A 13,226-nucleotide genomic window follows, 5' to 3' on the forward strand; every position below is an offset into this window, starting at 1 on the left:
GGGCTCGAACTCACGGACTGCGAGATCATGACCTGAGCGAAGTCGGATGCTTAACTGTGCCATCCAGGCGCCCCATAATAAAAATATTTTTAAAAAATACTCGTTAGTAGCTCTCAAGGAAAAGTCTCCCAATCAAAGGGGAGCTTTAGGAAGCCACCTCCCTAATCTCTGCGACTACATCTTCCGATGTGACTGCTGGTCGCTGAAGGGTACAGAAGTACCAGTGCTGACACTAAAACTCCTAAAAGTGAAAAAACACTTACAGTGATGCCAACAATTCAGAGCAATGGTTTGTCCTCATGGATCAACCTCCCTTGAAGAGGGGGGAAAAAAAAAAAAGCTAAGAGAAGATGTGTGACAAGTGTCTTCAAAGAGCCTAGCAGGGGTGATTTCCTCATAGGACATCCTGTGCCACCAAAACCCATAGCCCTTTAAGTGGAAACACACATTCTTCCAGTTTCTTATGGGGGTAGCAGCAAGGGCCCCTGGCAAAATTGTGTGTGTGTGTGTGAGACTTCCAAGACCCAGAGAGAGGCCGGCCGGAAAAATGGTTCTGAGACAGCCTCTGCAACACGGGATGGTCTCACTTCCCTTCTCCAGTCTACTTGCCTTAAGGTGCATTCCGGATCCTGTTTTTGAGGCGGTCCAAACGGAGAGCCTCTGGTCCTAAGAAAGGACTCCTCCCACCAGCCCCAGGGCAGAACTCTGAGAAATGGTGCTTCCACTGTCAAGAATGTCACACAGCAACTCCCAGGCAGGAAGGAAAAGCCTGATCCAACTTCAGTGGGGGGGAAGCCACATTTGCTTAGACAACTTGCTACACTGTTAAAATATTACACCTTAAAAAACACACGGGACTCAGAAATCTGATAACGTCGGCGCTTTTAACACCCTCCCTGGCGCAAGTTAACAACAAAACACACCCGGAGAACACAAAGGCCACCCTGAAATGGACATAGTAGGTGGCGGTGCTGGCGAAACAGCTCACAGAAACAGGCCCAGTCCTCCAAGGGCTCCCTACCCGCAGCTGTGCCACGCCACACGCTCCTCCTCGCAGTGACCACGGATCCCCTAGCGTGGGGGTGGGGGTGGGGGAGATCCGCTGAGCCTCCAGGAGGGTGCAGAAAGTGGGGGGTGGAAACCGCCCTCCCCAAGGCCGCCTTTCAGACCCCAAAGTGACAGCCTCTGGCCTCGGGGAATGGCGGAAACACAGGGGCAAAATTCCAACGGGGAGAAAGCCTCCCTGCTTATTTACAGGCAGGGTAAGGGCTCCCCGAAGACAGGGGAGAGTGTTACTAACACAAGCCCTAAAGCTGCCTGCACCGGGAAAGCTTTTTTCGCAACAAAACAAAACAAAAAAAAACAACCGAAGCTCATCCAGGACGAGGTCCCCGCAGTAACATCCATGCTAATTGGTAAGTAAGACAAAGCCTTCCCTAACAAATCAGCAATGTAATTATGAAGCCAGTCACTGGAGGAAGCCAGTTCGGCGCGCTCGGGCGCTATTCTGAAGCTGTAACCCGACACCACTGTTTGCCGCGGCGCCGCCTCCCGGCTCGGCCCGCTGCGCAGGGGGCTCCGGGCCCGCAGGGCTCTGCACCGGCTGTTTGCTAGGCGTCAGACACTGCATTTCCACGGAGACCCGGGGAACAGTCCTCTCTGCTTTCTTGACACAGCCTTAAAGCCTGGAGACAAAACCGAAATTCGGCCAGGAAGTCAACCCCTAACTAAAGTAACAAAACAAAACAAACCCAAAAAACTTGGACTGTTTGGGAATGTCTTCTAATGTCCACATTTAAGAAACTCTAGCCGCCTCTCTCGTGATTTTTGCATACTTCTATTAAATTGAAGACTGCTTCAGACACTGTCGGTTTGTCAAATATAATCTTTTCTCTTGGAAAAACAAAAGGCAAAATTTAAATGTTGACAACGAACTGCAGTTAGTAAGCAAAACAGACTCAAATTCTGGGAGAGAATGTTTCAAGTAAATATTTCTTTGGAATATAGTATGGCCTTGTTAATAAACATCTGGAAAGAAAAATAGGCTTTTTCGAATGTTACTGTTAAGTGGTATAAAATGTTTCTAATATCCTGTCTTATTGGTTCCTCCACCAGCTGGGAATTTTAGGTTTTAAAGCTAAATCTTATGAAGCTAGGGACATCAGTCACCTTCTTCCAAAGACAGTGGAGTGGAAATGCTAGCAGTTATTTTATTTTACCGAAGGATTCTGGCCAAAAGCACCCCGCCCTTGAAGTAAAAGACTGAGCAGAAATATACAGTTTCTGAACTTAAGTTTAACAACAACATACTCAATATTTGCTTCAAAATCCTCGAGAGAAAACCTGGACACGGAGCTGAAACAAAATTGACGAAATGTTGACAACTATTGAAACTGGGTAAAATGTACAAGGGGATGCATGACACTCTTACTTTTGCGTGTTTGGAATTTTCCGTAATAAAAAGTTAAACACACACACACACACACACACACACACACACAACATGTCAATACGTATGTTTGAAATTCTACAAACTAAAAAAATCAAATAAGCACAATAAATTATTTACACCCTCAGCGAGAACTATTCTATTAACTTGAGAGGTTAGTTTACACAGAAGGCGGCTATTAATGCTCCGTGTAAACTAAGTACGCCAGCCCAGTACAGGTCAACTCCTTTCAAACTCTGAAAGACAGCACATCACATTCAGCCACAAGGGGGTGCAGGAGAGCAACAAGGCACGCCTGAATTCTGATTATTCACTGCAATTCCACCTATAGACTTCTCAAAGTATACACATTTCAGAGATTGTTCCCAAATTGCAGTCTACACAGGACACTGCTAAGCGAGCCAAGAGGCTTGCCAAGGCCAAACTAAATTACATTATGCTATGGTTCAGACTGAATAATAAACTATATGTAGAAAAAGGCTGTTGCCTGTGTATGTGACACTGATGTTTCAAAAACCATGGTTAAAATCCCTGGAGGATTTCTGAAGTGAGAACACACACAACAACAACAAACATACAAACCCAAGTATAAGATGAGAACTTGGAGAAGCCAACAGTTCAAATTTTCCAGTGGAGGTCCTAACCACAGTGGACTCCCAACCACATGAGTTAGTCTCAATGGTAGCATTAAGAATTTTACTAGTATTGAAAAGCCTTCAATAATCTTATTGCTTCTTAAGAACTGGAAATTACTTCCATACTGAACAGATATGGCTTCGGGCAGTTATTTGGGAAAACTTCAAAAAGGATATTGGGGGGCGCCTGGGTGGCTCAGTCGGTTAGGCGTCCGACTTCAGCTCAGGTCACGATCTCGCAGTCCGTGAGTTCGAGCCCCGCGTTGGGCTCTGGGCTGATGATGGCTCAGAGCCTGGAGCCTGCTTCTGATTCTGTGTCTCCCTCTCTCTCTGACCCTCCCCCGTTCATACTCTGTCTCTCTCTGTCTCAAAAATAAATAAACGTTAAAAAATTAAAAAAAAAAAAGGATATTGGGGAGGAGTCATTTAACTATAAAATGTAAGAGTTAACCTTAGAAAGATAACGAAACCAGTTACTATGTAACTACTTGATGAACTATTTTTCTACTCAATTACAAGTTGATGTTCTATGATGATATATGTTCCATAATAATGTTCGAAAGAAATTAACTACTATCACCAAACTTTCCATTTGAAACTTTGTAAATACAAACATTATTATTTTTTATAATAATTTATTATAATCATTTAAATTCTGATGGTAGTAATTCATGCTTATTTGGTGTCAGGATCATCTTTAGCATGCTGAATCTAAAGATTCATAATCAATTAAGGAAAAAAAATTGTTAGATTTGAATTTCTTTCCTTCTCTTAAGATAATGTGCCTGTAAAGTCTAGCCAGCCTTGCCCCACCCCCATTCCCGTACATAATGAAAATATTTTTTTCTCCTGTATTTATAATTGCTTGGATGGGATTCTGGTTTCAACCCTCCTATAGCACCTTCTCCCCAAAGATACCTTGTTTTTCCCCCTCACACTAGAGACCTTTAATAAACAATGTCAGGGGGAATAAAAGGCTTTGGGTAGAAACCAATGCCTTGCCAAAAGTAAGTGACAGGTTTGCTTTTTGTCTTTTTGTTCTGTGTTTTTTTTCTTTTTTTTTTAAAGAGGGCCATCAGCTATATAAAACAGTCACACTGAAACAGGCAAATGTACTTTGTTCAAATAAATCTGTGCAAAATAAAATTGCATCTTTAGTTAAAACAAAAGGTTGCCTTCCACGTTTTGTTAGCCAACTAGTTACCACTGGATGAAATGAATAAAAACTAAGTATGCTACATCAGGAAGTGTTTTTATAGAAGTGTTTCTTAAACATTATGGGGCGTTTTTCATCTTCTTTGCGTTCAAATTCAGAATACTTTACTGTATACTATACTGTATACTATACTGTATTCTGTATTACTGTGAAAGATCACTTTAAAGAAGACCGATTATAAAACATTACTCACAAATATTGAACATATTTCATCTTTTAACTTCCACATGCACTCTAGTTATTTTTTTATTTTTTTTTTAATTTACTTAGTCAAACTAAACATTGTACTGTATGGTCCAAATCTGGATTCCTTCAAAAAAATCTCTACAACATGACACAAGAAGATAAAAACTGAAGGTAGAGGATAATAGAAATAGACTTAAGAGACATGTAAAAGGGAGGGAACTATTTTGCTGTGTAAATCACAGTCCCATATAAGCCACATCCATACTCAGAATGTTTTAGTTACTCCTAAGAATTGGGCAGGCTAGTGATAAGGTCTTACAAAGACAATTTAAACTTTATATAGTATACTTGAGAAATTCACAAAGTAGAGAAAGAAAATGAGGACACAAACTAGACTCAAGAGCTGTGAATGATACTTTATAAATATGGCAGCCATTCATTTTTACAAATAATACTTTGGGGGCACTTTGAGATGAAATGTGTTTCTTTCTGAAGACTTCTACGTATTGATAATTAATGACCCATGGAACACAAAGTCACTTAGTCAAAGACAATGAAAATAATCAAAGTACCACACTGAATATGATAAATATTCATTTTCTAAGGAACTGACCTCTTAACACTTCAATGGTCTCCAATGATCCCTAAGGAGAGCGGGCCTCCAGTCTACCACACTTGCGACCCCTGACATTCCAGTCCTCCTGCCTATCTTCAGGGGTTTCAGAAGCAAGAAGGCAGGTGCCACTTGAGGAACCCACATTTTGAATTTAGAAACCAGCTACCATCAGGCAGCTAACAATCATCATCAGGTCAAATCTACTTTATTTTACATTCCTGGACTCGGTAAAAAATGCTTTGAAGAAAGCAGCCTGTTTTAAAAACTATTCAGAAAGGACCACCACCAGGTTCAAGACAAGCAGAAAGGCAGCACAAATTTCTTGTTCAGCTGCAGACCACAGAACTCAAATTCCTCTGCTGGATGGCTTCTCCAACCGCGGGGAAGACACGGAGGTACACACGCACATGGAGATTCCCTCCTCAAAGAAGGAGAGAAATCTGAAAAGCAAGTCTGTATCAGGTATTATAAAAATGGGATAACCACTCAGGGAGGCTCGGTTTAAAACAGGTGCCGCCTCATTATCTCCTTAGCGTGGCTAGAATTTTATGCAAACCTGTTCTGGTGTAGAGATGACCTTGGGACTTTCAGATTCCCTGAGTTGAACTCAGGCAGCACTTCTAAACACCAGGGTGGGGTACTCCAGCAGCCCTGCTCGAAGCCCCAGAAGCCCCGGCGTGGCAGGGAGTGATAAGCAGCCAGGAGAGGAGAGCAAGGAGCTAAAGGCTGATGTGCAGCAAGTGGCGTATCCATCCGAACGTAATTTGAATGTAATCGTCTAACCACGGCATATCCAAGCGGTTCTTTTCACTTTCTGTTCAGCAGATTCACACAGCCCACTGTAAACATGAGTGTGTGTGTGTGTGTGTGTGTGTGTGTGTGTGTGTGTGTGTGTGTATACATAAAATGCCCTTAAGAGCCAGAATCCCTTCCCCTTCACTACTCTACGTGAAACCCCCTAGAAGCACAAAAACGCTTGGTTCAGCATCGTCTCCTCAGTTAACCGCCTATGAAGATTGTGAAAGCAGAAACCTTGGAACTACTTAATAACTCTGCAAAGTTACAGGCTTTTTGCAGAGAGACAAAAAGATAGTAATTCAGACACGAATTCGTTTTAAGAACATAGGTTTGCTGCTACCTGGAGTCACCAGAGAAACAAAGCTGCCTTTGGGCACCTAAAACTAGTCAGACCTGCTGTAGCAGTTGCACAGTGGCTCCAGACCTGCCCTCCACTCTCCTCCCTCCAGCCCCCACCCCACGCATCCGCATAGCTCACTCCACTCCGGGCGGTGCCGGGCCGGGCACACTCACCCCTCGTCCTGCCGTCCCTGCTCATGGCCAGGGCCAGCGCTCCACACACAGCGTGCCAGTGTAAGGAGAGGCCACACAGGCCAGCAGGAGCTGACTCCGGTCTGAGCTGAGAGCAGCCCTGGGCATGGCATACAGCTTACGTGGTCCTGGGTTTCTAAAATAGATAAATCAAATTGTGGTTGTTTGTGTCAGTGAATCCTGGCAGGTATTTCTAATTAAGTTCAGATGAGGGACAGAAGACCTTGAGAGGAGACAAATGAGGCTTTCTAGCTTTTGGAGCCATCAGACCACAAAGGGAGCAGAATTTCCAAAAGGGAGTTTGCATGGTCTGTATGAAGTGCTTAGTTTAAATGATAAGTATTTGTTTTGTTCTATTAAAAGTCATACGTTTTCAAAGATACTGTGAGGTTTTTATTTTGAAATTTTTATTTGTATTTCAATGAAAATTTTTAGACAGCCAAGCATGTTTTGTCTCATGATCTTTGAGAAAAAAGAAAAAAAAAGAAAAAAGAAAAAAAAAAACCCACAAGGCATCTATTTATTACCCAGAATAGGAATGTCGTCTTATTGGCCTGACATATGCCATTCACAGATTCATACAAAGAATGAACTGCCACACAGTGCTCATGGAGAAAGACACTGCTCCACACAATGAGTGATGGGCGCTCCAGGGGACAGTTCTGTTCACAGGGTTTCCCAGCATCTGCACAGAGGGCAGAAGTTTGCTTTTCATACCAATTGCACTGGCCATTGGAGACAATAATTGTTTTAAAAGACACGCCAGCTTTGGTTAGTAGCTGTTTCCTTCAAGAATATTAAAACTAAGTTGAAAAGCCACATACTTTTTAAGCAGGAGTCCCAGCTTACGGGTTTCTATCATTTGTTGAAGTAATACATAGTAGCGGCAGGTAGAAAATTAGGACTTATGCATATGCAGTGGCCAAATCTTAAGATTTTCATGTTCTGCTGGCCAGTATTAATTCATGGAAAGACCTCTGAAGGTAGGTGTTACCTTTCCTGCGAAGCCATTTTTCACTTAAAACTGGAAGCTTGCCCTCTGTGGTGCCTTTGGCATACGTGTGATCTTTGGACTCAGTAATCAGAGATACCTCTCTCTTTCTCTTTCTGTCCTTTGCCAAGAAACTACTGCAACCAGAACCATCTCCTATAGGATAGATCTTAACAGTAAATATGAAATTTCTGTAGCAACAAAGGTTTTAAAAAATTCTAAAAGTGAACTCAGGTTCACACTCCTCAATGCCATATTTCTCTCTACATGTATTTAATCCACATAGAATATTGACAAAGTGGTCTTCATTTTTCTGACGCGGGGCTCAAACTCCCGGACCGCGAGATCGTGACCTGGCTGAAGTCGGACGCTTAACCGACTGCGCCACCCAGGCGCCCCTGTCTTCATTTTTCTGACAGAAATTAAATGTAAAATAAAACACCATGCTTTTACTATAGGTGTTAATGAGGAACCACAGCAAAAAACAAACTCAAAAAGTTTCTGTTGTAGCTTTTACCTTTCTCACTTAATTAAAGTAAAATATCGAGGCACCTGGGTAGCTCAGTGGGTTAAGTGTCCGACTTTGGCTCGGGTCATGATCTCACGGTTCATGGGTTCAAGCCCCACATGGGGCTTTGTGCTGACAGCTCAGAGCCTGAAACCTGCTTCAGATTCTGTCTCCCTCTCTCTCTCTCTCTGCCCCTCCCCCATTCACACACCTCTCTCTCTCTCAAAAATAAATAAACATTAAAAAAAATAAAGTGTAAAATATTTTGACGGAGGGTAACCTTGTAGTAAAACTTCATACTGATAATCTGTAGTATGCTACTTTGACAAAAAGACCACTGTATGCATTTGTCTGTATTTTTGACCTCCTCCACACCTTTTTCTTTTATGTTTTGTGTATGTGTCTTTCTCAAGTAGTGTTGTACTTTTATTCTGCCATTAGAGTGTTATGTAAAATAGTGGATGCCAAAAGCTATCAGTTGCTATACAAATTTGAGTGAGTTTTAAAATATCAAGATTTTTATTATTTTCTATACTCATTATTGATAATTCAGTGCATGACAACTGGGTAAAATTCATATTTCACCTTCTCACTGAAAAAGCTTTCAAGGGGGACAATTCAGCAAACAGGAGTCTAAAGGATTTCAAAATCTCAATTAATATCCTTCTCTTAGTTCTTAAAGGGAAACAAACCTGAGCAGCTGTTACCTAAGAAGCTGTGACACTTGCCTGACAATAAAACTGTTCCTTAGGACATCTTGTTGTATACTTGGCTGGTATTATAAAATGTGAGTCCTCTCACCTACCCATTGTGATAAAGCAAGGAACACACGGAGTGTCAAAAAAGAAAAGAAAAGAAAAAAAAAAGGCTCTCAAATCCATTTCCTAAGATTTCTCATCTGACAGCAACACAGTTATGCACGTTTCAATTAGGAGGAGAGGAAAAAAGTAAAAATTATTTTCAAGGATTCCAAACTTGAGGAACAGCATAAATAACTTTACATTAGCATATAATCCCCTCTAAGTAAATCAATGAAGCTAAAAGAAAACTTTCTAACATTCATCTTTTTTTTTTTTTTCTTTCCACAAAGAAACGGATGAAATTTATAGGAAAGCAGAGATCCGTGAACAAGCTATTCCTGCTCATGCCAGAAGCTGGGTCTTCGGATGGGTATTTTCATCCTCGCAGCACACTCTAGCTCACTCAAATCAGAATAGACTGCTATAAAAAGTGGGAGCAATGGGAGGAGCTCTTGGAGTGAGCCGTGCCTTCTGGTTAGCTGAGCAACTATCCCCTTCACCCCCCTCAGCACAACATTGAAGAGACTCTCAGGTGGACTGCCCTCCAGGGGTTGAGTGGAGCCAAGAGCCCACTTCAATCTTGTCAGAGGCCAGTCCCTAATTACAGAACGCTACTTTGAACACTTAAGGCCTCGAGGATCCTATTGGCTACTACAACTTCTAGGTTCTTTACACACATTATGCCATTTCTTAACAGATATTGGGAAACCAAAAAGCATATTTCATGAACAAAGCTTGAAAACATCGACTATCTTCCTTAAGACTGAGGCTGCCCAATTCGATTCAAATAAAAACTGCTATAGTCTGAGGCTGTATGTCTCACCCTGCTGATTTGCCCTTCCCTATTCAGTGCCTGTAAAAACTTACTTTCTGCCACCCCAAACATCCTGAACCTACCCGGTTTGAAAGCAAAAAGTTACTCTAAGACAAACTATACCTAATCTTTTTGTGAAATTTAGACCAAAGCCCAAACCCTACTCCCTTCTCAATCTATTACTACTACTTCTGCTAAAGGCAGGATGATTGACCACCAAGAATAAAAATAAGAACAATTTATGATTTTCTTTAGATGCAGTGGCCCTCGCACGGCACCCTCTGTCTTAATGGTACAAAGTCCAGGGCCAGGGCCAGCTGGCTCCCCGCAGCCCCCTCCCTTTCAGTCAGAGGCGGTTACCACCAAGATGACTTGTAGATTTCTAACTTAAAAGCCAGTGAGACGTTAAGTTGAATACACACACATATTCAAAATCAACTCACTTGTCACGGGCGAAAGCAGGGAAGAGAGGGAGGATTTCAAGCTAAAAACACAAGAGAAACTCACAGAAACACACTATACCAAGTTGGATGCAGACCCGGTCACGGAACCCAAAAGTGAAGCAGCCTTCGCTCCAGCAATCCGAACCTTAAAAAAAAAAAAGTCTCGTACGTTCACAACAACACAACGGCCACAACACGCACACACATCCCAGCTGTAGAAGCGACAGCTCCAAGCTCCCTTCGCCCCACTGCTGGGCTCCGGTTAGCTCCCGACCCCCTCCTGACCTGGGTCCGTGACTGCCCGTCCCCTGCCCTTCCCCCAGCAGATCTGCCCGGGTACGCCGGGGGGTCCCCGGCCCTCGGCCCGAGGGTCTAAGGGCGCGGGGCCGGGAAGCAGTGGGAGGGAGCGCTTGTCCGGGTACCTGCTCCAGGCCAGGTCCCTCTCGCCGAGGCGCCCGCGACCCCCGCGGCCGCTCGGGCCCCTCCTCCGCCCTCCGGGCTCTCCCGGCCCTGGCCGGGTCCCAACGCTGCCCCCCACCCATCGCCGGGAGCCCGGCGCATCCGAAGATCCCCTCCAGCCTGGCGCCGGGAGAACTTACCACATGCAGCTCCACCTGGGAACTAACGCATCAGGAGGGGTTTCTGCCCACTCCTCAAGCTACTCTCTCTCCATGCGGAGTCCCCGCTCCGGGGGCCCGAGGGTGGCGCCGGGGAGCGGGCAGGAGACGAGACCGAAGCTAAGACTCCGCAGTCCTCTGCCGGCGCGCTCGGAGCATTATACAATGGTGGAGGAGGCGGCGGCGGCGGCGGCGGCGGCGGCGGCGGCAGGCAGGCAGCGGAGGAGGAAGCGGGAGGCGGGCGGAGGGGGCGCCCTGACCGAGGGAGCGGCAGCTCGTGCTCCAGCACTCGCCGTGCAGGAGTGACGTGCGGCCAGCGAGCCTCCCGCGAGCTCCGGGCCCCTGGCTCCGCAGGCCCCGCCCCTCTCCCGGCCCCGCCCCTCTCCTCTCCCGGCCCCGCCCCCCTCCCCCGGCGGTCCCGGGAGGCGAGATAAATGCCGAGCCGGGCCCCGGCCGCTGCAGGAGCAGGAAGGGGCAGGCAGAGCACGGGAGACGTCGGGTGGCAGCGCCGCCCACGGCTCCCTCCCCGGCCGGCGCGCCCTTTATTTTCTCTCAAGGAAAGGCTTAAAGAGAAGGCGAGACGAAAAGAGACACTCCGGCCAAGGGACCACAACTAACCACCAATAATCCCCTCACACTCCAGAAAATACTCATGCAAATGACCGAGCGGCTAGTGACAAAGGCGGCGGCGAGTGCAGCGCGCGCACAGCCCGCTGAGTCGCGCGACCGCAAATATGACAAGCATCTGAGCTATTCGGCAACTTGGGGCCGGTCAGCAGGGCGGGCAGGGTCCCGCGGGGGAGGGGGGGATAGGAGGTGAGGGGCAAAAATTCGACCCCGAGGCACGGCGTCCACGCTGCCTGCGCGGCTTTCGAGATAGGCGTCCCTGGAGGGCGGGGGGCGGCAGCGTCTGCAGCTGGGACACTCCCAGACGGCCAGGTCTCCGGACGCACGAGTGGCCTGCAGAGATGTCCGAATGGCAGGACGGGGGCTCCAGCTGGAGCCGGGGGCAGAAAATGCCCCTTGCGTGCGACAGTCTCGGCCCAACACCTCGAAATGGGTCACCAAGTCAACAGTACTTTCGGAGTAGGACGGAACCGAGTTGCATTCTTCGTGGCCGGCTGCGCAGCGGTGCAGAGCCGGCAGCCGGCCGCCCGCGCTGGCAAAGCCCACGCAGGTAGAGAAGCCAGGCTTGGAGACGCAGCGGGGTCAGAGGCCCCCGGTCCTCCGCCCAGAAGTTTCATGTGGATAACCTTTTCCCTCTCCTTAGGAAAGCTCCTGCTTTGAACTACTTTCATTTAGCAGAGAAATTTATACTAACTGGGAGAGCTGTGTGTGTGCCTAAGTGGTGCGAATTTAAAACACCAGGAAAAGAGCTCCCCCGGAAAATTAATGATTATTTTAAAAGTTAAATGCGCGTTCAGTGTAAAGATGTTACAAAAAGTAATTGAAGCATCTTAAAATTCTGGCTGCCACCCCAATCAGTATCATCTCAGATAGCTGGCGTTTAACGGTCCACTCTACTAGTTATATTTAAGAATAATAAAGCTTTAAGACCTAACATAAAGGTGATTATAAGTCGTTAACATCAAGACAAGTTTAGACCTATTCGAACTGTTCTGCAATGATTTGTTATCAATCAAATTGATGATCTTACTGAAATTAAACTTGGTTTAAACTGTTGGTAGAGGAGGCAGTGTTTCTTGTGTTATCTTTAAGGAGAATAAAAAAGGATTTTACTTGACCCTCAGTATAGTTAAAATCTTATAGATTTTTCTTTAAGTATAACCAATGCCAAAAGCTAACTATTTGTGGATGTCTTTAGAAAGTCTCATTATAATGGCGCTCCAAATGACACATCATGGAAGTACTGTGCGGGGCCCTCTGTAGGTCCTGCTCAGTCTGTGCCTGGGCGGCACAGCATTCAAACATTTTGCTGTGAAGCCAAGATATTTTTCATTTCCAGAGTTCTGCCTTTTAGAGACAACACTAACTTCTAACAGTTTCCCAACCACCCACTCCCTTATACTTTCAGCGCTCACTTTTAAGGAAAAGCCATTGAAACAGAAGCTGCAATAATCTCTTCCTGTGATATCTTTGTGGCAGAGGCCAAAGGCTCTGTTGAATTTAAAATGAATTTAAACCGTTTATCCATGAACTGAAGTTAGCAGCAAGTTAGACCTGCAGAATTTTTGTGACACTTGAATATTTATTCTAGCAAACGGGTTACCAAATGCAGTGTTCCTGTAAAAAGAACTAAGATCTAAGTGACAATTTTTGTGTCTCCAGATACAGAGTGGACCAGTGATTCTGCTAAGGCATGTAATTCAGGAAAGGTTTGCATTCTTAGGAGAGAAACTTGAGTTTTCAAGTGAAAAGGTTTTCGCCTTTCCACACCTTGGAAGGTAGTAACATCTTAACAGTGTGCACATTACATAGTAGGAGTTCCACTTCCCCCACTTTTAGAGTCTGGTATCTTTTGTCAAAGCGTGAAGTGGCAGCTTCAACAGCTGCCGATGTGGTCAGACACAAGGTGGTTAACCACCCCTCCCCCAGCCCGAGCCCCCGCAAGCCAGCACAGCAATCCCTGCCTGGCCCTAGGAACCCAATTCCACCAAGATA

General features: G+C 45.4%; 1 protein-coding gene across 9 annotated transcripts in view; it reads right to left on the reverse strand.

The window, feature by feature from the left end:
• SERTAD2 (SERTA domain containing 2) overlaps positions 1–13,226 on the reverse strand; it is a 117,291-nt gene that overhangs the window by 12,070 nt on the left and 91,995 nt on the right. Inside the window, exons 1-2 of one of the 9 annotated variants that reach the window (XM_023251717.2) lie at positions 10,587–10,947; positions 10,052–10,132 (exon numbers count right to left, since the gene is read on the reverse strand). The exons of 6 other annotated variants lie outside the window; for them this stretch is intronic. Coding sequence is in view for 1 of the 3 variants with exons in the window: in XM_019827289.3 (XP_019682848.3) it covers positions 6,414–6,544 (131 nt within the window). In the remaining 2 variants the exon portion in view is untranslated. Of the gene's footprint in view, positions 1–6,413; positions 8,019–10,051; positions 10,133–10,586; positions 10,948–13,226 lie in introns of those variants that run through there. 2 more of the 9 variants (XM_023251714.2, XM_019827289.3) reach the window with 2 other exon arrangements.

Source organism: Felis catus, chromosome A3, assembly GCF_018350175.1.
Source record: "Felis catus isolate Fca126 chromosome A3, F.catus_Fca126_mat1.0, whole genome shotgun sequence".
Lineage (NCBI taxonomy): Eukaryota > Metazoa > Chordata > Mammalia > Carnivora > Felidae > Felis > Felis catus.